The sequence below is a fragment of the Loxodonta africana genome, chromosome 20 (genome assembly GCF_030014295.1).
Source record: "Loxodonta africana isolate mLoxAfr1 chromosome 20, mLoxAfr1.hap2, whole genome shotgun sequence".
Classification (NCBI taxonomy): domain Eukaryota; kingdom Metazoa; phylum Chordata; class Mammalia; order Proboscidea; family Elephantidae; genus Loxodonta; species Loxodonta africana.
In genome coordinates this window covers 74993340-75014912 of record NC_087361.1, presented here as the reverse complement: position 1 = coordinate 75014912, position 21573 = coordinate 74993340, and the positions used below count along the sequence as shown (strand labels likewise).

At 38.5% G+C, this 21573-nt stretch overlaps 1 protein-coding gene across 2 annotated transcripts in view; it reads right to left on the bottom strand.

Annotated features, from left to right (window-relative positions):
* Positions 1-408: 408 nt before the first annotated feature.
* Positions 409-21573, bottom strand: part of KIF14 (kinesin family member 14) — a 73975-nt gene continuing 52810 nt past the window's right edge. For both annotated transcript variants that reach the window (XM_003410204.4, XM_010590194.3), the window contains 5 exons: positions 16879-17037; positions 15932-16054; positions 3902-3976; positions 2993-3131; positions 409-2591 (listed from right to left, as the gene is read on the bottom strand). In XM_003410204.4, the coding sequence (XP_003410252.1) occupies positions 2218-2591; positions 2993-3131; positions 3902-3976; positions 15932-16054; positions 16879-17037 (870 nt within the window). In that variant the 3' untranslated portion in view covers positions 409-2217. The remainder of the gene's footprint in view (positions 2592-2992; positions 3132-3901; positions 3977-15931; positions 16055-16878; positions 17038-21573) is intronic.

The window sequence follows — 21573 nt, the reverse complement described above, 5'->3', positions numbered from 1 at the left end:
GCAATTTGCTTTTTTCTGGAACCAGAATGGTCTCCCTATATGCATATAGGATAACTGCTCAGGATAAACCCTATGTTTCAATTTCTTTGAGTTTTATTTTTAACAGAGGTCTTTTGCATCAAGAAAGTATAATATTATAAACAACTGGGGTCCAACAAGTGGGAGCTTTCAAAAATTTTGGTTTGAGGCAATGTAATCTATCCCTGTAGGGCAGAGTAGAACTGCCCCATAGAGTTTCCAAAGCTTTACAGAAGCAGACTGCAACATCTTTCCACTGTGGAGCTGCTGGTGGGCCCAAACCACTGACCTTTTGGTTAGCAGTCGAGTGCTTAACCACTGCACCACCAGGGTAATATTTGCTGTTTCCTAATTTTTTATTTGATTTGCAACACTAGGATAGCTATTATCAAGCCAGAGCTTTTAAAGCAATTTCGAGTCAGGAATAAAGTAAATGAACAAAAGATAAATAAAAATAAAAAACTTTAGACCAAGAGACAATTCTGAAACTACCACATTTATTAAAGACATTTTCTTTACATTATTAGTATGCATGATTCTAATAGCAAATATGTTTTTCACCATTCATTCAAATACAGTATAACAATTTACTTAAGAGTATAAATATATATACACAAAATTTTACAGACACTAAAAATTTTCTGACCAATGAAGTCATGAGTTTAGAAAGGATAAAGTAATGGTTAAATACTGAACGTTAAGATGAAAATTATTATACTGATACTTTAAGAAGTTCTTGAAAGAAGTGCAACCTTCAGGAAAAATCCTTATTGTGTACATTTACATTTCATAAAACCTGATAGCGAAAAGTGCCACTTGGCAGAGCACTGATTATTGAAAATACATAAGAACTTCAGAAGGAATACAAGCTCAAATGCCCAAAATAAAAGGCGGGGGGCGGGGGGAGCAAACTTACTGAATTGCACCATTTTCAAGCACCTGAAAACAGGACACCTGGTTCCTCAACATTGTTCTGCCTATGATGACCAGTATGTATTTACAATCTCTCCCTAACAAAGAAATCATCAAACTTAGTCATAGTACTAATAGCCAATTTCCACTAAGGAAGCCAAATAATGCAGGTGGTATCTGCAAATGAAAAGGCCAAGGAAGAGACCAAGTTATTTAAAAGAACTATTGTCCAAGAGCTGCTCAGTATAGGAACTGCTGCATCACCAAAGCAGGGTCATGAAATGCATCTTTTCAAATTATACACATTCTTGAACAGGTCAAAAATGTCAAGCTATGGCCTTAATGTAAGATCCCACCAAATAGAATCATACGATCTTTATTATTTGATTGTAGATAAAAGTGTTTTGTTTTTCCTAACCATGAAACACAATAAGGATCTTGAAACTTTATCAAATCATCTTCCAAAGTCTTAACAAAAAAAGCATTATCAAAGCCTAGCTTCCGATCTCCTGAGCCCACCCAACAGTTGAGCGTGATTTGGGCAATATTTAATTGGTTTTAAATTATATTCATATGACCCTCATTATGGTATGTAGATAACACAGTAAACTACTATGTCAGCAATCATATTTTGGTAAAAAAAAAAAAAAAAACAGTGCTGGTAGCAGCTTATAATTTGGAAAGGAACAGGAAACTACACCCTTAAATACACTATTCAAAATGGCAACCAGATGATCCTTTAAGAAAAGTTTTAGATTTGACAAAGCAGGAAAAGCTGCCTTAGTTAAACGTGTATTGGCAATTCTACCATAAATCTCATTCTGGCTATTTGTAGAGGAGAGAAGGCATAGGAATAAATTGAACTGATTGATGAGGTTTCCACTCAGGAAAAAATAACTACTTACAGACCAATGAACCAACCAGAGATAACATATCAATGCTAAGGATGAACATTTAAAATTCAAGGCAATGAAAAACGAGAGAAATGGCCGTTCACTTGGTTTCTGAATTCCTAATTTCATTTTGTTGCCACAACGTTCCAATGTGGTTAACATCCTGTTTAAAACTGCCTGCTGAGAAACTTGAGTGTACATTCAGGCATTTTCAAATCAGGGTTCCATAATGCTAATAGTGTCCATACCCAGTGTAAGGCCACCAGCATATATGAACTTCTTTGAAATATTTAAGCTGAATTCTTGCTTTTTATATTCTCCTGCATAAAGAAAAGTGGCTCTCAAGTATTCTTTCTCTTTCATGGATAGCCACTAAGCGCCTATTGGTCGGTATTCACACCCACTGAATCCTACTGGATGTGTTTTCCTCCGAGGTCACTCCTGAAGACAAGCCATGGAGTTCATAGACCCGCTTTGGTATACCTTTTTTCCTAACAGATTCAGTCCTACTTGATTTAGATTGTTGTTCTCTGGTACTTTGATTACAAGTTTCCCGGGGTTTCAATAAATCAGGTCTTTCTTCTGATTCAAAACATAAGAGGAGTGACTTAGCTAGAGATTCTAGCTCCCTGTGGCCAACTGGAGGTGCTCTATTCTCACAGCTGTTGACAGAATTACAGGGGTGACTGAAGTAATCATGAAAATTACTGGCGAAGTTGCAAATACTTTCAACACACCTCTTGAGAAGACTTACATCACTGTGGCATCCTATACAAGAGGAAGAAAAAAAGTTAATTAACCCTTTCAGTTTGTAACAGGTATTTATTATGGTTACATGACTCTAGATATCTTTTAAGTCAAAGTGACCCTATCAAGACAATTCCAAACTATTTAAGACTATTCAGTTAAAGTGCTTATCTGCTAGATAAGTATCTGGTTGTTCAGGATCTAAATATCTAGGCAGAGCTATTTATATACATATAAATAAAATCCATATAAAGTATATATGGAATTCAATTGTCCAAAATCCTATATCAGGATTAAACATGAATGAAGACACATTAGTTAGGCTTTAGTTAATGACTTAGACTAGAAATGAAAAAGAATAATGCCCAGTTTCCTTAAAATATAAAATTCTGATTAACTACAATACCATTTGGAGTATATACCTCTCAATGTAGAAATAATAATTTGAACAGTTTGGTCTAAGCAATGTTTTAACTTCAAGAACTCTGGGGCAAGATTAACCATCTTCTTCAGATCTTGGTACCCACAGTTTTCTTCTCGTACTTGAGTTCTGAAACTTTTCTGTGTAAATAAAGTTAATATTATTTAGATTGCATAGGAGGCTACAAGGCAATAAGGCTTAGTCAATACGATTTAATATGGTCAGAATCTTATCTTTAAAAAAGAGAGTGAGTTTAAATTTCCTTATCAGTGCTTAACTTTATTTCTATAAGCGAGACCAAAATACATTAACAATTACTGTTTTTCAAAAAAAATATGAAATTTTCAATTAATTTTAAATCAAAGTCCTATCATCCTATGACATGAAAATAAACCAACAGTATCATTTACTATCCAACATCATAAAAAATAAATTTATTTAATTTTTAAGGGTTCATTGTCATAATATCTCTTATATAAATAAAAAATTTTAAGCCATAGAAATTACACTCCTATTTAATATACTGATTATATACTTGGTCTACATTTTTCTATTTCCTGTGACATGGGAATAAAATAATTTGTCTAATTCACCTGCATTTTAAGATCTTTGAGCACACTGATTATTAAACACAATTTATTTTTCAGCCTAAAATGACTATCCAAGCACAAGCTGACAGTTACCAAACCAGTAGCAGTTAAGAAGCAGAGGAAGTACATTCATCAGTTTCTATACAATCCCTTATCCATTCACTTTAAGACAAATTATAACACCCAAGAGGAAATAGCCAAAGACCTATTGTACACATTTAAATTAAACATGCAAAAGGGAGTCTCTGGCTAAGGATAAAAACTGAAATAAAATACACTAAACAAAATTAAACTTAAAAACCATTTAAAGCTTCTCTTACTGTTTTCCATTCAGTAAAGACATTTTCAAGAGATTTAATCAGTCCCATGGCATTAGCTTTCATCTGTATGGTAACCTATAGGGAACATTAAAATATTTTATTATATAAACAATTATTTATATGTATAAAAATCCTAGAACTATATGGGCTCAGATTGGAAAAAGAATTCTAGTGTAGAAGTGAGAAGACTAGAGTTATAGCTCTGGAACTGTAATTAAACAGCTTAAAGAGTCCTAAAATCATGTAAGTGGAATTTCTTTCAAAATAAATTACACGTTGATGTCCACATTAAATATACTCTCCAGTGTTTGCTATTATAAAAGGATTTGACTATACTTAAACATGTATAAAACAAAAAACCAAACCTGTTGCCGCTGAGTCAATTCTGACTCCCAGTGGCCCTACAGGACAGGGTAGAATTGCACCATAGAGTTTCCAAGGAGTGGCTGGTGGATTCAAACTGCCAACCTTTTTAGTTAGCAGCCAAACTCTTTACCACTGTGCCACCAGGGCTCCTAAATATGTATAAAAAACAAAACAAAACAAGCAAAAAAAATAAACCTGTTGCCGTTGAGTCAATTCCAACTCATAGAGACCCTATAGCACAAAGCAGAACCGCCACATAGGGTTTCCAAGGAGTGGCTGGTGGATTCAAGCTGCCTACTTTTTTGGTTAGCAGCCGAACTTTTAACCACTGTGTTGCCAGGGCTCCTAAATATGTATAGGAATGAAATATTTATAGGAATGAAATTTCCAAAACTTTCCTTGGAAGGGGGTAGGGTAACTAATTTATCAAACAAATATTATTCTCCAGGAAATTTACATACATTTTATTATCTGATTCTCAATAACTGCATATGTTATTGTCCTCAATTTACAAATAGGGGAATATATTCTGGGCAGTTTGGTACCTGGTACCAGGTCCTAGCTCTTCAGACTCAAAATCAGGGTGAGAGCCACTGTCTAACTCCTGACTTTACTTTTGTAGCACTCAAAGCTGTCCCCTAAAGTGCTTTCTTGCTTAATTTCTGCCAGGGAATTCTGTGTAAGTATTTAGCTGACCTTACCCACAGAGCTCTTCCCTAGGCCTAATGCAAATTTCCTCTAGGTGGTAAAAAAATGAATACCCAAATTATTTTTTCCCCTAACTCCAGCTTTAAAATTGTAAACCCAATTCCTTATGTTTGAGCTTATTTTCTATTCTTTGGATATTGTTGTTTTCTTTCTTTAGACTCTTATGAGTTTTAACTTATAAAAATACTGTAACCTAGAGGGCGGAGCCAACATGGAGCTATAGACAGAAGCACCACACTGACCCTCCACAGCAAAGACCCAAAAAACTAAGTAAAACAGAGATGAATGTCAATCCTGGAATCCTAAGTGTCAAATGAAGAGATAAAGAACTCAATCAAGTACCAAATGGAATGAGAAACAGACAGAGGACAGAAAGCGAGCATGGATTCACCATCTTGGACTCCTCAGCCACCCAGATCAGCAAATAAGGAGTACATGAAGGCAGGTTCATGGAGCTCCCAGGAGGAGATGACAAAGCACCTGGTAGCCAGCGATACATGCTTTCCCACCCCCCACCCTTCTTCCCCCTGCCTGGCCTCTGCCGCTACCCAGCAGGCTGAGGTCACCCACCTGGGGAGGCACTGGCTCCATTCTGCTTGGATTTACCCTGCCCACACCAGCCAGCTCCTTCAGTGCCATTTTTTTGTTGCTGTTGTTTTTTTTTTTTCCAGCTTCTTTTGGTTTCTTCGCTCTCACCTCCTTCCCTTCCTTTTCAAGAAAACCTGGCTCTGTGTGCTATCTCCACTCCTTCTTGACAGGCTCTGAAATACCACTTGGCTATGGAATCACTTTCCCCATCTGCGACGTCACGTCAGGGGGCTCCCTGGAGGCATTTTTTTTTTCTTTTTTCCTTTTTGTTTTTCATTTCTTGGTTTCTCGTTTCTCTCTACTTTCCTTCTTGTTTCCTGAATACCTTGTGCTGTGTGTCATCTCCACCCCTTCTAGACGGGCTGTGCAGTAGCACACAGCTAGGGAGCCATTTCCCTGGTCCATACCACCAAGCCAGTGGGCTCCTTTGGGGATTCTTTTCTCAATTTCTTGTCTCACTCTACCACCCTTCCCTTCTTTTCTCCTGAACACCTGGCACCGTGTGCCATCTCTGCTTCTTCTAGATGGGCTGTACAGTGCCACACTGCTGGGGAGCTACTTCCCTGGTCCATGCTGCCAAGCCAGTGGGCTCCCTCGGGGATTTTTTAAATTTTTGTCTTTTGCTTGATTTCTTATCTCTCTCTACCATACTTTCCTTCTCTTCTCCTGAATACCTGGCGACCTGTGCCATCTCTGCTCCTTCTAGATAGGCAGTGCAGTGCCATGTGGCTGGGAAGCCACTTCCCTGGTCCATGCCACCACACGAGTTTGGGCTCCTTCTGGGCATTTATTTTTTTCCTTTCTCTCTTCTTTTCTTTTTACAATTTTTTCTCTCTACCTTCCTTCCTTACCCTTCTTCTGAACACCTGGCACCGTGTGCCATCTCCACTCCTTCTTGACAGGTTTTGCAGTGCCACTCGGCTAGGGACCCACTTCTGGTGGGCTCTCTTAGGGCATTTTTCTTTCTTTACTTTCTTTCTTCTTTTTTCTCAGTTTTTTATCTCTCTCTACCTTCCTTCCTCCCAACTACCTGGCATCTTTTTTTCTCAGTTTCCTGTCTCTGTCTACATTCCTTCCATTCCTTTCTCCTGACCACCTAGCCATATGTACCTTTCTTTCTCTTTTTAATCTAGTTTCTTATATCTCTCTCTCTTCCTTCCTTTCCTTTCTCCTGCCAACCTAGTTGCGTGTGCCATATCTGTCCCTCCTTCATGGGCTGTGTCTCATCACCTGGCTAGAAAGCCACTGGCACACAGCTTCCCTGGGTCTACACCACTCCAAGGCAGGTTCCCTCAGCATTTTTTTTTTTATGGCTCCTGTTCCTCTCTCCTCTTTTTCTTCTTTCCCACACCCACTTTGCCCCACACATTACAACCTCCTCCCTCCCTCCTGCCTATTTGTACCATACACTGAGCATTGCACCCCCAAGTAGCACAGGCACAGTCCACTGGAACCTGTCCTGCACTGGCCCTGGCCCCACCCTATCGACCCCAGTATGTGCAACAAACCACCCATCCCAGCCCTTCCCTTCCACAGGCCCTACCCTGCTACACCACAGCTGAGCAACTGGCCCTCCCCATTGGACAAGGTGGTGAGAAGCATTGTGCCCACAGACGAGCAAACAACAAAGAATGTCCAGCCTGCCTACTGAGACATAACCAAATAAAACAAAAACGCAAGATGAAACAAACAGAATCTGTAATCAATAAATAAAGAAAATAACTACTGAATGCCCCAAAGATGGTAGACAACATCCAAACATAAAAAACAGGACAGGATGGTTCCTGTAGGCATCCAAAATAAAATACCAGATGACGTTCCAGTAGAAGAAAAGGCACTGGAACTACCTGATAGGAAATTCAAATCTCTAACATTCAGAGCTACGCAAGAGTTGAAGGAAATAGCAGACTAAAGGGAAAAAAAGGGACAAAATCAAGGAAAAGACAGACAAAACAATGGGAGAATTCAGGAAAATAATACAGTAACAAAATAACAAAATGAATTGACAACTAGAAATTATACAAAAACAACAATTAGATAGAACACCAAAAGATAAATAACAAGATTTCAGAAAGGGACAGCATCATAGAAGGTCTGAGGAGAATGTCTGAAACAATGGAAGACAAAATCAGTGAAACTGAAGACAAATAGGTGGATACCACTTTGTTTGAGGAAAAATCAGAGAAAAGGACAAAGAAAAATGAAGAAACCCTGAGAATGATGTGGGATACAATCAAAAGCAAAAATGTGCAAGTGATTGGAGCTCCAGAGAGGATCACTGAAGAATTGCTGACAGAAAGCTTCCCTAATATCATGAAAGATGAAAAGTTGACCATCCAAGAAGTTCAATGAACCTCGTATAGGACAGATCCCAAAAGAAAATCATCAAGGCATATCATAATCACACACACTAAAACCAAAGACAAAGAGAGAATACTAAGAGCAGCTCAAAAAAAACCCAAAAAGTCACATACAGAGTGGAAACAAGACTAAGCTCTGATTACTCAGCAGAAACCATGCAGGCAAGAAGAAAATGGGATGACATACATAAAACCTTGAAAGAAAAAAATTGCCAACCAACAATAATACATCCTGCAAAACTCTCACTCAAATATGATGGCGAAATTAGGACATTTCCAAATAAACAGAAATTAAGAGAATATGTAAAAACTAAACCAAATTTACAAGAATTATTTAAGGGAGTCCTTCAGTTAGAGAACAAACAACCTCAGATGACAGCCTGAATCTAGGACACAAGACTGCATCAGCCAAATGCCAAACTAGGTAATGAACTCTCAAGAATTAATCAAAACTAAAAGATTTACAACAGGAAACCAGAGACGTTAATCTGTAAATGACAACAATGTCAGAGCAATAAAAGAGGGAATAAACAGTATAAATATAAAACTTTCAAATGCAGAGGAAGGCAAGGCGATACCAAATAATAAAAGACTGGTTCAAACTTCGGAAAATAAGCATAAATTTCAAGGTAACCACAAAAAAGTTAACAAAACTACTCATCAAAATAAAGAAGAAAAACATAAAGCCTCAGTAAACACAAAATCTACAAAAGCTAAAGAAGTGAAAAAAATCTACAAACAAAAGGAATTCAGCACAGGAGAGCAAGAAGAACAAAGAAAATGTCGGCACCACAAAAAAAAAAAAAGCACCAAAAAATGACAGCAATAAACTCACACCTATCGATAATTACACTGAACGTAAATGACCTAAATGCACCCGTAAAGAGACATAGAGTGACAGAATGGATTAAAAAAAAACAGGATCCATCAATATGCTGTCTATACAAGACACAACTTAGAAAGAAAATTTATTAAAAATTTATTAAAAATCAAAGGATGGAAAAAAAATACATCAAGCAAACAGGTACCAAAAAAGAGCAGGAGTAGCAATACTAATCTCAGAGAAAACAGACTTTAAAGAAAAATCCACCATAAAAGAGAAAGAAGGGCATTATATAATGATTAAAGGGACAATCCATCATGAAGACATAACCATAATAAATATCTATGTACCCAATGACAGGGCTCCAAAATACATAAAACAAACTCTAACAGCACTGAAAAGAGAAACTGACAGTTCCACAATAATAGTAGACTTCAACACATCACTCTCAGTAAAGGACAGAACATCTAGAAAAAAACTCAACAAAGATACAGAAGATCTAAAAGACACAAACACCCAAGTTGAACTCATAGACGAATATAGAACACTCCACCCAACAGCTGCAAAGTACACATTCTTTTCCAACGCACACGGAACGTTCCCCAGAAGAGGCCATATCTTAGACCACAAAGCAACCCTCAACAAAATTCAAACCACTGAGATAATACAAAGTATCTTCTGTGATCACAATGCCATCAAAGTAGAAATTAACAACAGAAAGAGCAAGGAAAAAAAATCAATTATAGTATGGAAACTGAATAAATACCCTGCTTAAAAACACTAGGTAATAGAAGAAATCAAAGATGGAATAAAAAAAAATTCCTAGAATCAAACAAGAATGAAAACACATACCAAAACAAAGGCAGCCCTCAGAGAAAAATTTATAGCAACAGATTCACACACCAAAAAACAAGGAACAAAATCAAAATATTAGTTATACAACTTGAACAAATAGGAAGAGAACATCAAAAGAAGCCCTCAGGAGAGGACTCAAATAACCCAAATAAGAAATGAAATGGGAGACACTACAACAGACCCAACTGAATAAAAAGGACCATAACAGAGTATTATAAAAACTATACTCCAACGAATTTGAAAACCTAGAAGAAACGGACAAATTTCTAGAAAAACACTAGCTACCCGAACTGACAGAAAATGATGTTGAAAATCTGAGCAGACCCATAACAAGAAAAGAGATTGAAAAGGTAATTAAAAAAAAAAAAACTCCCAACAATAAAAAGCCCTGGCCCAGATGGCCTCACTGGAGAATTCTACCAAACATTCAGAGAAGAGCTTACGCCAGTACTACTCAAACTATTTCAGAATGTAGAAAAGGAAGCAATATTGCTGAATTCATTCTAGGAAGCCAGCATAACCCTGATACCAAAACCAGGCAAAGACACCACAAAAAAAAGAAAATTATAGACCAATATCTCTCATAAATACAGATACAAAAATCCTCAACAAAATTCTAGCCAATAGAATTCAGCATCATATCAAAAAAAAATTATACGCCATGAACAAGTGGGATTCATACCAGGTGTGCAAGGATGGTTCAACATTGGAAAATCAATCAATGTAATCCACCACATAAATAAAATAAAAGAATCACATGATCATCTCAATCGACACAGAAAAGGCATTCAAAAAAGTCCAACACCCATTCCTGAAAAAAACTCTCAATAGAATAGGTATAGAAGGAAAATTCCTCAACATAATAAAGGGCATCTATACAAAACCAATGGCCAACACTGTCCTTAATGGAGAGAGGCTGAAACATTCCCCTTGAGAAAAGGAACAACACAAGGATGTCTCTTACCTATTTAACACTGTGCTGAAAGTCCCAGCTAGAGCAATAAGGCAAGAAAAAATAATAATGGGCATCCAAATTGGCAATGAAGAAGCAAAACTATCCCTACTTGCAGCTGATATGATACTATACATAGAAAACCCAAAAGACTCCATGAGAAAACTACTGGAACCAATAGGTCCAGCAGAGTAGCAGGATATAAGACAAACACAAAAAAATCCGTTGTATTCCTAAACAACAATAAAGACAATGATGAAAAGCAATTGGGAAAATACCATTTATAATAGCCTCTAAAAAAATAAAATACTTAGGAATAAATCTAACCAGGAACGTAAAAGACCTATACAAAGAAAATTACAAAACCCTACTGCAAGAAACCAAAAGTGATCTACAAAAATGGATAGGTAGGCTCAACATTGTGAAAATGTCAATTCTACCCCAAAGCAATCTACAAATACAATGAAATCCTGATCCAAATATCAACAGCATTCTTGAAAGAGATGGAAAAATTAATCATTAACTTTATATGGAAAGAGAAGAGTCCCCAGATAAGTAAAGCACTATTGAAGAAGAATAAAGTAGGAGGACTCACACTGCCTGACCTCAAAACCTACTATACAGCTAGAGTAGTCAAAACAGCCTGGTACTGGCACAACAACAGATACACTGACCAATGGAACAGAGTTGAGAACCCAGATGTAAATCCATCCACCTATAGTCACCTGATCTTCAACAAGGGCCCAAAGTCCATCAAGTGAGGAAAAAATAGTCTTTTTAACAAACGGTCCTGGCAAAACTGGATGTCCATCTGTAAAAAAATGAAACAGGACCCATCCTCACAGCATACACAAAAACTAACTCAAAATAGATCAAGACCTAAATATAACAACAAAACTAAAAAGATAATAGAAGAAAAAATACGGTCCACATTAGAGGCCCTAATACATGGCACAAATAGCATATAAACGATAATCAACAGTACACAAACATCAGAAGATAAGCTAGATAACTGGGATCTTCTAAAAATTAAACACTTATGCTCATCAAAAGAGTTCACCAAAAGAGTAAAAAGAGAACCTACAGACTGGGAAAAAAATTTTGGCTATGACAAAACCAACAAAGGTCTGATCTCTAAAATCTACAAGAAAATCCAACACCTCTACAAGAAAAAGACAAATAATCCAATTAAAAAATGGGGAAAGGATATGAACAGACACTTCACCAAAGAAGACATTCAAGCAGTGAACAGACACATAAAGAAACGCTTGCGATCACTAGAGAAATGCAAATCAAAACCACAATGAAATACCATTATACCCCAGCATTACTGGCATGAATCAATAAACAGAAAATAACAAATGTTGGTGAGGCTGTGGGGAGATTAGAACTCTAACGCAGTGCTGATGGGAGTGCAAAATGGTACAACCATTTTGGAAAACAATATGGTACTTCTTTAGAAAGCCAGAAATATAAATACCATATGATCCAGCAATCCCACTCCTAGGACTATACCCTAAAGAAATAAAAGCCATCACATGAATAGACATATGCACACCCATGTTCACTGCAGCATTGTTCACAGTAGCAAAAAGATGGAAACAGCCTAGGTGCCCATCGACAGATGAATGAATAAACAAACTATGGTACACAGACACAATGCAGTATTACACAGTGCTAAAGAACAATGATGAATCTGCGAAGCATCTCACAACATGGATGAACCTGGAAGACATTATGCTGAGTGAAATAAGTCAATCACAAAGGACAAATATTGTATGAGACAACTACTATAAAAAACTCACAAAAAGGTTTACACATGAAAAGTAACAATCTTTGATGGTTATGAGAGGGGGAGGGGCAAGGATGTAAAAACACTAAATAGACCTTACTTTGGTGAAGGGTAAGACAGTGCACAATACTGGCGAAGCCAGCATAACTTGTACAAGGCAAGGTCATAGAAGCTCCATAGACAAGCCCAACCTCCCTGAGGGACTCAATTACTGGGCAGAGGGCTATGGGGACCATGGTCTCAGGGAACATCTAGCTCAATTGCTAAGACATAGTTTATAAAGAAAACGTTCTACATTCTACTTTGGTGAGTAGCATCTGGGGTCTTAAAAGCTTGTGAGTGGCCATCTAAGATACTGCACTGGTCTCACCCCGTCAGGACCAAGGGAGAATGAAGAAAACAAAAGACACAAGGGAAAGGTTAATCCAAAGGACTAATGGACCCCAACTCCCACAGCCTCCACCAGACTGAGTCCAGCACAACTAGATGGTGCCTGGCTACCACCATTGACCGCTCTGACAGGGATCACAATAGAGGGTCCCAGACCGAGCTAGACAAAAATGTACAGCAAAATCCTAACTCACAAAAACAGATTAGACTTACCGGCCTGACAGAGACTGGAGAAATCCCAAGAGTATGGCCCCAGAGACCCTTTTAGCTCAGTAATGAAGTCACTCCTGAGATTCACCCTTCAGCCAAAGATTAGACAGGCCCGTAAAACAAACAAAAATAAAAGACGAAAGGGGCACACCAGCCCAGGGGCAGGAAAGGACAGGAAAGCTAGTAATAGGAAACCCGAGGTCAGGAAGGGAAACTGTAGACATGCCGTGTGGTTGGTAAACCAATGTCACAAAACAATATGTGTATTGTTTAAGGAGAAGCTAATTTGTTCTGTAAACCTTTATCTAAGTACAATAAAAAAACAAAAACTTCTCTACCAGCAAACAAAGAAAAATATTGTAAGCTAGCAACCTACCATGAGCAACAAAATATAACCATGACATACTGTAGAAAGACAATGAGAGGAAGGAGGTGGAGGCCTACATGAAGATGCAGGTAGATAAGCTGTACACAAGATGAGCCTGACCCATTTTCTGAAGACTGTACTAAAGCTAACACTAGCACACTGCTTCACAGCTGATGAAGCACAATCACACACACGCTCGCATCTCCATTTTTCATTAACTTCTTCTATGCCCTTATTCACGAACACCAGAGATTCTGCATTGCAACTGACGACAAAGCGTTTTAGTGATCAGCGATGCTGCTGATGAGCAAAACCGCGTTTGAGATGTCAGCAGTGGTTTGTTTGAGCTAATAGTCCAGTGTGCCCCTGCCCTAACGTTGGGTTACAAATGAGCTCAAATCAACCTCATGTCTATTGCGACATGATTAGATGCAATGGTCTTGTCTTAGTGAAAGTATGAACTCCTTTAAAACATCTTTTTATGTTAAAAACACACACGCACACACAAAGTGAGAGAGGCAGACACACACATGGAGAAAAAGAGAACGTGTACAAGCAAGTGGAGTGACTTAAGGTTTGCCAGGCACTATGTTCAGCACTTTCATACACATTGTTTCTTAATCTTATATAATCCTCAGAAGGATTTTACGATGCATGGTCATCCCCATTCTTAAAATGGAACAACTGAGGCTCAGGTAAACTGCTCAAGGAAACACAGAAAGTAGGAGAGCGACTTAATGTTCAGTGTCTTCCCCAGTTACATGGTAGAATTTCCCTAGGCAGAGACGAATCTATATAACCCAATAGTCAGGGGAAAGGGAAGGGGAAGCCACTGGTTTAGACAGTTTCTCCTCAGCTAAGGTAACTGAGAAGCCCTGGTAGCACAGTGGTTAAGAGCTTGGCTGCTAACCAAAAGGTTGGCAGTTCGAATCCACCAGCCTCTCCTTGGAAAGTTTATGGGGCAGTTCTACTCTAACCCCTTGCCACTATAAGGTGGAATTGACTCGAGGGCAAGGGGTTTGGTTTTTTTAAGATAACTATAATAAGTATATTAATGTCAAGGTTTTCCTAAAAAAAAAAAGATTTAGCTTACTCCATGCCTTCCTGGAAACAACTACTCAGAGGGATGGAAGCTAAGAGTCCCCATATCTACTTTCTTAGATCAATCAATAAAGTACTTAAATGAGTAGACTTCCTGCCAGGTCCCCCGTGCTGTTCAGATTAAAGCTCTGCTCCTAGCTGCCTCAACTCCAGCAAGAGAAATGCGGATGGGCAGAGATGGCTTTACCAACAAAATTCTAGAACAGAAAAGGCTCTGAAAATTCACTGTTACAAGATCTGACTTTTTATTTTCCTGACACCCACTTCACTTACTATTATGCTCAAGAAACAAAAAAATTAATGCATGAGCAGTGATTTACAAAACCCATTCATGTAAAGCCCAGGGCTTTAGAGTTGTGTGACTGGACAAGGTACTCCAATTCTCAGAAACTCACAGAAATAATAGTAATTCCTACCTTGCAAAGTTACGTGGCCCACCACTATTTTATGTAAAGTGTCTAATCAAGTAACTGTCCAGAGAAATTATTCAATAAATAAATAGTTCACAAGGACCTATGACATAGGTATTATGACATGTGACAGGTGAAGAAACAGGGTCAGAACACTGACTTGCTAAATGACAGGAGAGTGATAAAGCCAGGTTTCAAACACAGGTTTTAGTGTCACGACCCACCTCTAAGACAGCATTGGTTTTGTGCTTTAATGTTAACCAGGGAAGTGGGAAAGGAGGCAAATTTTAGCAAGTCACTGAAACCTTCATTGGTTCAATATTTTGATATGAAATAATTTATATGAACACCCTGGCAACATAATTCAGTTGAAGATCTGAGATCAGTGTTAGTTTCCATTCCTAGATGGAAAAGTGGAGATCTAAACAAAGGTAAGAAAACAGCAACCAAAGTAAACACTAGGTGTCACTACCACATTTCACTCTGCTTGGGAGTTCATCCAGACTGAACTCAGGCCTTGATAGGATTTAGCACAGGTTACTAAAAAAAAAATTTCTTTTTTTTTTTTTTACTAACAGAAGCTGCAGTTAACGCTAAGGATAACTTGGGACCACATCACCACATCATGATATCACCAGCCTCATCTTCCAGAGTAAAAAATAATTCTATACAAAATATGTAAGTTTATAGAGTTCTAATTCATTGAGTTAAACAATGTTTCATTTTTTCTTTTTTGTCTTAAATAACTTTATTTTTTGTTGTTGTTTAAAACATACACAGCAGAGCCTGCACCAATCCAACAGTTCCGACCCGTACAATTCAGTGGCGGTGATGATATTCTTCAAGTTGTGCAACCGTTCTCCCCCTCCTTTCTGAGTCTTCCTTCCCATTAATGTAAATTCACTGCCCTCTAAGATTCCTATCTAATCTCTCAAGTTGCTTTTGTCAGTTTGATCCCATATAAAAAATTCTTTAAAGTAGTACAATGCTCAAGGCAGACATTCTTTACTGATGAAGTTAGACTACTGTTTGGGAATCAAACTATTGTTTACAAATCAACCTTACATGCTACCTGGTACTACACAGAACATTCTTTTAGTCATCTTACCTCGTTTTGTGCACACAGCCTTAAGAGTTCAGGCTGAAGTTCTTTTGTTTTTTCTAGTCCAGAATCTAATAGAATCTTCATTCCTAAGCCTACACCATCACAAAGAGCATCCATAAAATCCTCCTAGGAAAAAATTTTTAAGCATTAACAGGCAAATTCTGGTTTTATATTTTTAAGCCGTCAAATAATTAAGTTATAATTTCTGCTTATTTTAGGGCCACAAACATTCCAAGTTCATTAAATTCAGCTACAGCTGGAATAAGAACTAACAGTCTATACGGAAAAAAATTAACAAGTCTGCACTTTAATATTCCACATATGAAAAACCAAATCCATTGCCATTGAGTTGATTCCGACTCATAGCGACCCTATAGGACAGAGCAGAACCGCCCCATAGGGTTTCCAAGGCTGTAATCTTTACAGAAGCAGACTTCCACATCTTTCTCCCATAGAGCAGCTGGTGAGTTCAAACCGCTGATCTTTCAGTTAGCAGCCTAGCACTTAACCACCACTGTGCCACCAGGGCTCCTTATTTCAAATACAGCATGTTGTAAAGAATGTTTACTATCTTAGGCAGGCCACTCTGTGGATGTAACAGTTACACATAAATATTCTTGTATAATAATATGTTTTCAACAACATGAATACTTAAAGCCAGCAGCAAATACTAACTTTTCAGAATTACAAAGTTCTTCTTGTGCTGGTTGGCTAAGAAAACCCTCTGTAGTAGATTGCTATTCTCCATTTTTAATCTCCTTTCTAAAATCATTTGGTACATTTGACCAACTTAGATGGAAACAATTTTGAATTTTACTGTCTAACTATTAAAAGTATATGCTATTTTGAAAAATAAAAAGAACCTGTCAAGTTTAGTGATTCTAACTATTATCAGAAACCTCTACTGTTCCCTCAGATAAAGTCTTTCAAAAGTAATATTGCTAAGTTACCTGGAGGCTGACAGCCTTGTTGTTACTGTTTTCCAGAAAACGTAGCTTGCTCCCTTTCAGAACTGCTAATTGTCCCACGTACTTTACAGCCTGCTGTACAATTTGAATCACTTTCTTTTGAGCCTCTTTTACCATTGATGAGATATCCGAACAACATCCCTATAAGATAAAAATGAACCAGTATATCAGATACATGAAATTACAAGGGGTGGTAAAGCAAAGACAGAAACACAATCTGAAGAAAATAAATTCTGCATTTTTTCATATAGTGACCACTCTTCATCAAAGTCTCAGTCAGAAGCAGAAAACATGCTACTGAAGGTAAGAGAATGAATGACAGGCTCTACCCTAAAAGATCTCTCACACACTAATTGGAGACATACGGCAAGTATGCAACTGACTAGATAAGACACAAAATTGACAAACAAACATCAAAAGAAAATAACAAAATGATACGGCAGCTTTTTTGCTGTTTAACTTTTCCTAGCCTAATAACTATTTGAGAGATGGTTAGTCAAGATATTTTCATTTTTTAAGTGGAGAAGGAAAAGAAGAGGGAAAGGAAGGACAAGAGGGAGGAAAAGAAAACCTCTTCAAACAAAAGGCTTGCTACGTTTCCGCTGGCGTATACCCAAGAAGGCTGTGGAAAATCTCTTGAGCTTTCCTTCTTCATGTTACCTGATTGACCACGTCTGTGTTTCTTCAGAATACTTCTCTTAGCCTGCTTTCTGGAATATGCTAATTGTGTTGCTAAAAGGTAAAGATTGCCAAACCATACTTATGTAGAAAGTGTAATTTCTAAATTCAGCTTAACCGTGTCTCTCCTGAGTTCAGCCTAACTTTACCTCCAAGTCTGGGCTCTTCATCCGTGATTCCTATATAAAACATCTCTCATAGGGCTATCGGTAGAAACCCCAAAATGAAACGTGTTTTTAACAGATGGCAAGAGGGACAGAAACTACACACCAATTATTCTAATAGGTTCCCCCCCTCCCCAACATTAACTCATCTGATGCTCACAGCAACCCTGCCAGGTAGGGATTGCAATTTTTATTTTGCATGAGAACTAACTTAGCATGGGTTCAAACACTGGTATTCCAAACTCCAAATCTAGGAGTTTTATTTTCATGGTTTCTGTACTGCCCCCAAGTATCTGGGTGGTACAAATGGTTAATGCGCTTGGCTGCTAATCGAAAAGTTGGAGGTTTGAGTCTACCCAGAGGAGCCCCAGAAGAAAGGTCTAGAGATCTACTTCCGAAAAATCAGCCATTGAATAAACAGTATACAAAACATTATAAAGAATGTAGAAGAAAAACTAGATAACTGGGAGCTCCTAAAAATCAAACACTTATGTTCATCCAAAGACTTCACCAAAAGACTAAAAAGACTACCTACACACTGGGAAACAGTTTTTAGCTATGACATTTCTGATCAGTGCCTGATCTCTAAAATCTACGTGATACAGCAAAAACTCAACTGCAAAAAGACAAATAACCCAATTAAAAAATGGGCAAAAGATATGAATAGACACTTCACTGAAGAAGACATTAAGGAAGCTAACAGATATATGAGGAAATGTTCACCATCATTAGCCATTAGAGAAATGCAGATCAAAATTACAATGAGATTTCATCTCACTCCAGCAAGGCTGGCATTAATCCAAGAAACACAAAACAATAAATGTTGGAGAGGCTGTGGAGAGATTGGAACACTTCTACACTGCTGGTGGGAATGTAAAATGGTACAACCACTTTGGAAATCAATTTGGCGCTCCCTTCAAAAGCTAGAAATAGAACTACCATACAATCCAGGAATCCCACTCCTTGGAATACACCCTAGAGAAATAAGAGCCTTTACACGGACAGATATATGCACACCCATGTTTACCGCAGCACTGTTTACAACAGCAAAAACATGGAAGCAAACAAGGTGCCCATCAATGGATGAATGGATAAATAAATTATGGTATATTCGCACAATGGAATACTACGCATCAATATAGAACAGTGAGGAATCTGAAACATTTTATAACATGGAGGAACCTGGAAGGTATTATGCCGAGTGAAATTAGGCAGTTGCAAAAGGACAAATATTGTATAAGACCACTATTATAAGAACTTGAGAAACAGTTTAAACTGAGAAGAAAACATTCTTTTGTGGTTATGAGAGGGGGGAGGGAGGGTGGGAGGGGGTATTCACTAATTAGATAGTAGATAAGAACTACTTTAGGTGAAGGGAAAGACAACACACAATACAGGGGAGGTCAGCACAATTGGACTAAACCAAAAGCAAAGAAGTTTCCTGAGTAAACTGAATGCTTCAAAGGCCAGCGTAGCAGGGGCAGGGGTCTGGGGACCATGGTTTCAGGGGACAGCTAAGTCAACTGGCATAATAAAATCTATTAAGAAAACATTCCGCATCCCACTTTTAAGAGTGGCGTCTGGGGTCTTAAACGCTAGCAAGCAGCCATCTAAGATGCATCAATTGGTCTCAACCCACCCGGATCAAAGAAGAATGAAGAACACCAAGGACATAAGGTGATTACGAGCCCAAGAGACAGAAAGGGCCACATGAACCAGAGACTACATCATCCTGAGACCAGAAGAACTAGATGGTGCCCGGCTACAACCGATGACTGCCCTGACAGGGAACACAACCTAGAACCCCTGAGGGGGCAGAAGAGCACTGGAATGCAGACCCCAAATTCTCATAAAAAGACTTAATGGTCTGACTGAGACTAGAAGGACCCCAGTGGTCATGGCCCCCAGACCTTTTGTTGGCCCAGGACAGGAACCATTCCCAAAGCCAACTCTTCAGACATGGATTGGACTGGGCAATGGGTTGGAGAGGGATGCTGGTGAGGAGTGAGCTTCTTGGATCAGGTGGACACTTGTACACTATGTTGGCATCTCCTGCTTGGAGGGGAGATGAGAGGGTGGAGGGGGTTAGAAGCTGGCGAAATGGACACGAAAAGAGAGAGTGGAGGGAGAGAGTGGGCTGTCTCATTAGGGGGAGAGCAATTGGGAGTGTGCAGCAAGGTGTATATGGGTTTTTGTATGAGAGACTGACTTGATTTGTAAACTTTCACTTAAAGCACAATAAAAATTATTAAAAAAAAAAAAAAAACAGCCACTGAGTACCCTATGAAGCACAGTTCTACTCTGAGGTACATGGGGCTGTCATGAGTCAGAACCGACTTGACAGTTACTGGTAATGGTACTGCCACTGGTGATGGTGATAGCCAAGCTTAGCAGCTTAGCAAACTCTTAGCAAACTCTTGTTTCTACCACAGACCATCCTTCAACTAACTCCCTTCTCTAAGTTGGAGTCTAAGTCAGACCCTCAGTTTTTGGCTCTCCAGCTTTGCTCTCTGGGCAAGCCTATCTCCTTTCATTTTCATGGCTCTATGCTATAAGAGCATCTCCTTCATCTACTACCTCACCCACACCTGTTTGCAGTCCACCCTTACATGTCAAAATCATTCTACTTCCTCATCACCTACATCTAAAGTGATCCTTCATCCAATGTGAATGTGTAATTCAGTAACAAGTGCCCAACTAAGTATCTATCATATGATGAGTCCTTGTGAAAAAACACACACAGCCCCACCTTCCCAGAGCTTACGGTCCAGGAGTACAGACCTGTATATAATACATTACATTAAAAGGCATAACGCTTGAAGTCCAGGGTATTTGTAGAAGCAAGTACGACAGGTGCCTAACCAAAAGACCTCCCAGGGGAGAAGATCATTAAAAATCAACATCTGATTTAAACTGAGTAGTTAGATCAGTCGACCAAATAAAGATTTCCAAATGCCAGTTAGTAAATAGCCCACTTATTTCAGGAAGTATTTGGTACAACAAACTCTACTACAATAATAGAATGCTCTCAAGGAATTCTTACAGAGAATGGCAGACTATCAGGTATTCTATCAATTCCCCCCTCTTGCCATAGGAGTAGAACCCTTGATTTTTCAGTTTGGTACACAGGTGCCTAGAATAAAAACTACATTTCCCCAGAGTATTTGCATATATGGCCATGTGATGCAGTTCTGGCCAATGATATGTAAATAGAAGTGTCATATGGCAATTTCCAGAATCCTCCCTGAATTCTGCTAGGTTGGACTCAGTGGGAGCTCTACCACCATGGTGGACATGAAGGCATTAGTCACGGCAGAGGGCAGCACTGGAAGGAGCCTAGGTCCCAAGGAATTTGTGCAGCACAGCCACCATGCCTACATTCAGATTTTACATGAGAGGAAAGTAACCTTTTATCCTACTTCTTACTCACAGCCAAACCTAATTTCATCTGATACAAATGAGGAAAATAAAATTACTTTCTTTGCCGCTATGGCAGCATGAGCTGAAACCCCATCCATAACCGGAGTAAGGCTTTGCCTCTCTTCCCAATACCTTAATTGAGGGCTAGCATGGTATAATGGTAGACAGCAGGGACTCTGGGCCCAAGACTGCTTGGGTTCAAATTCCAACTCTACTACTTACTAGTTTAATAACCTTGGACTTTTCTCTCTTTGTCTCCATTTTCCCAACTGTAAAGTGGTGATAGTTCTTGGGTTGTTATGAGGATTCAATGAGTTAATACTTGTGTATCACTTAGAACTTCTGGTTCAATAAATCAATTGTAGATACCCACAGTCTCAGGATTTCAAAGCAGAAAGGACTTTTGAAAATCCTA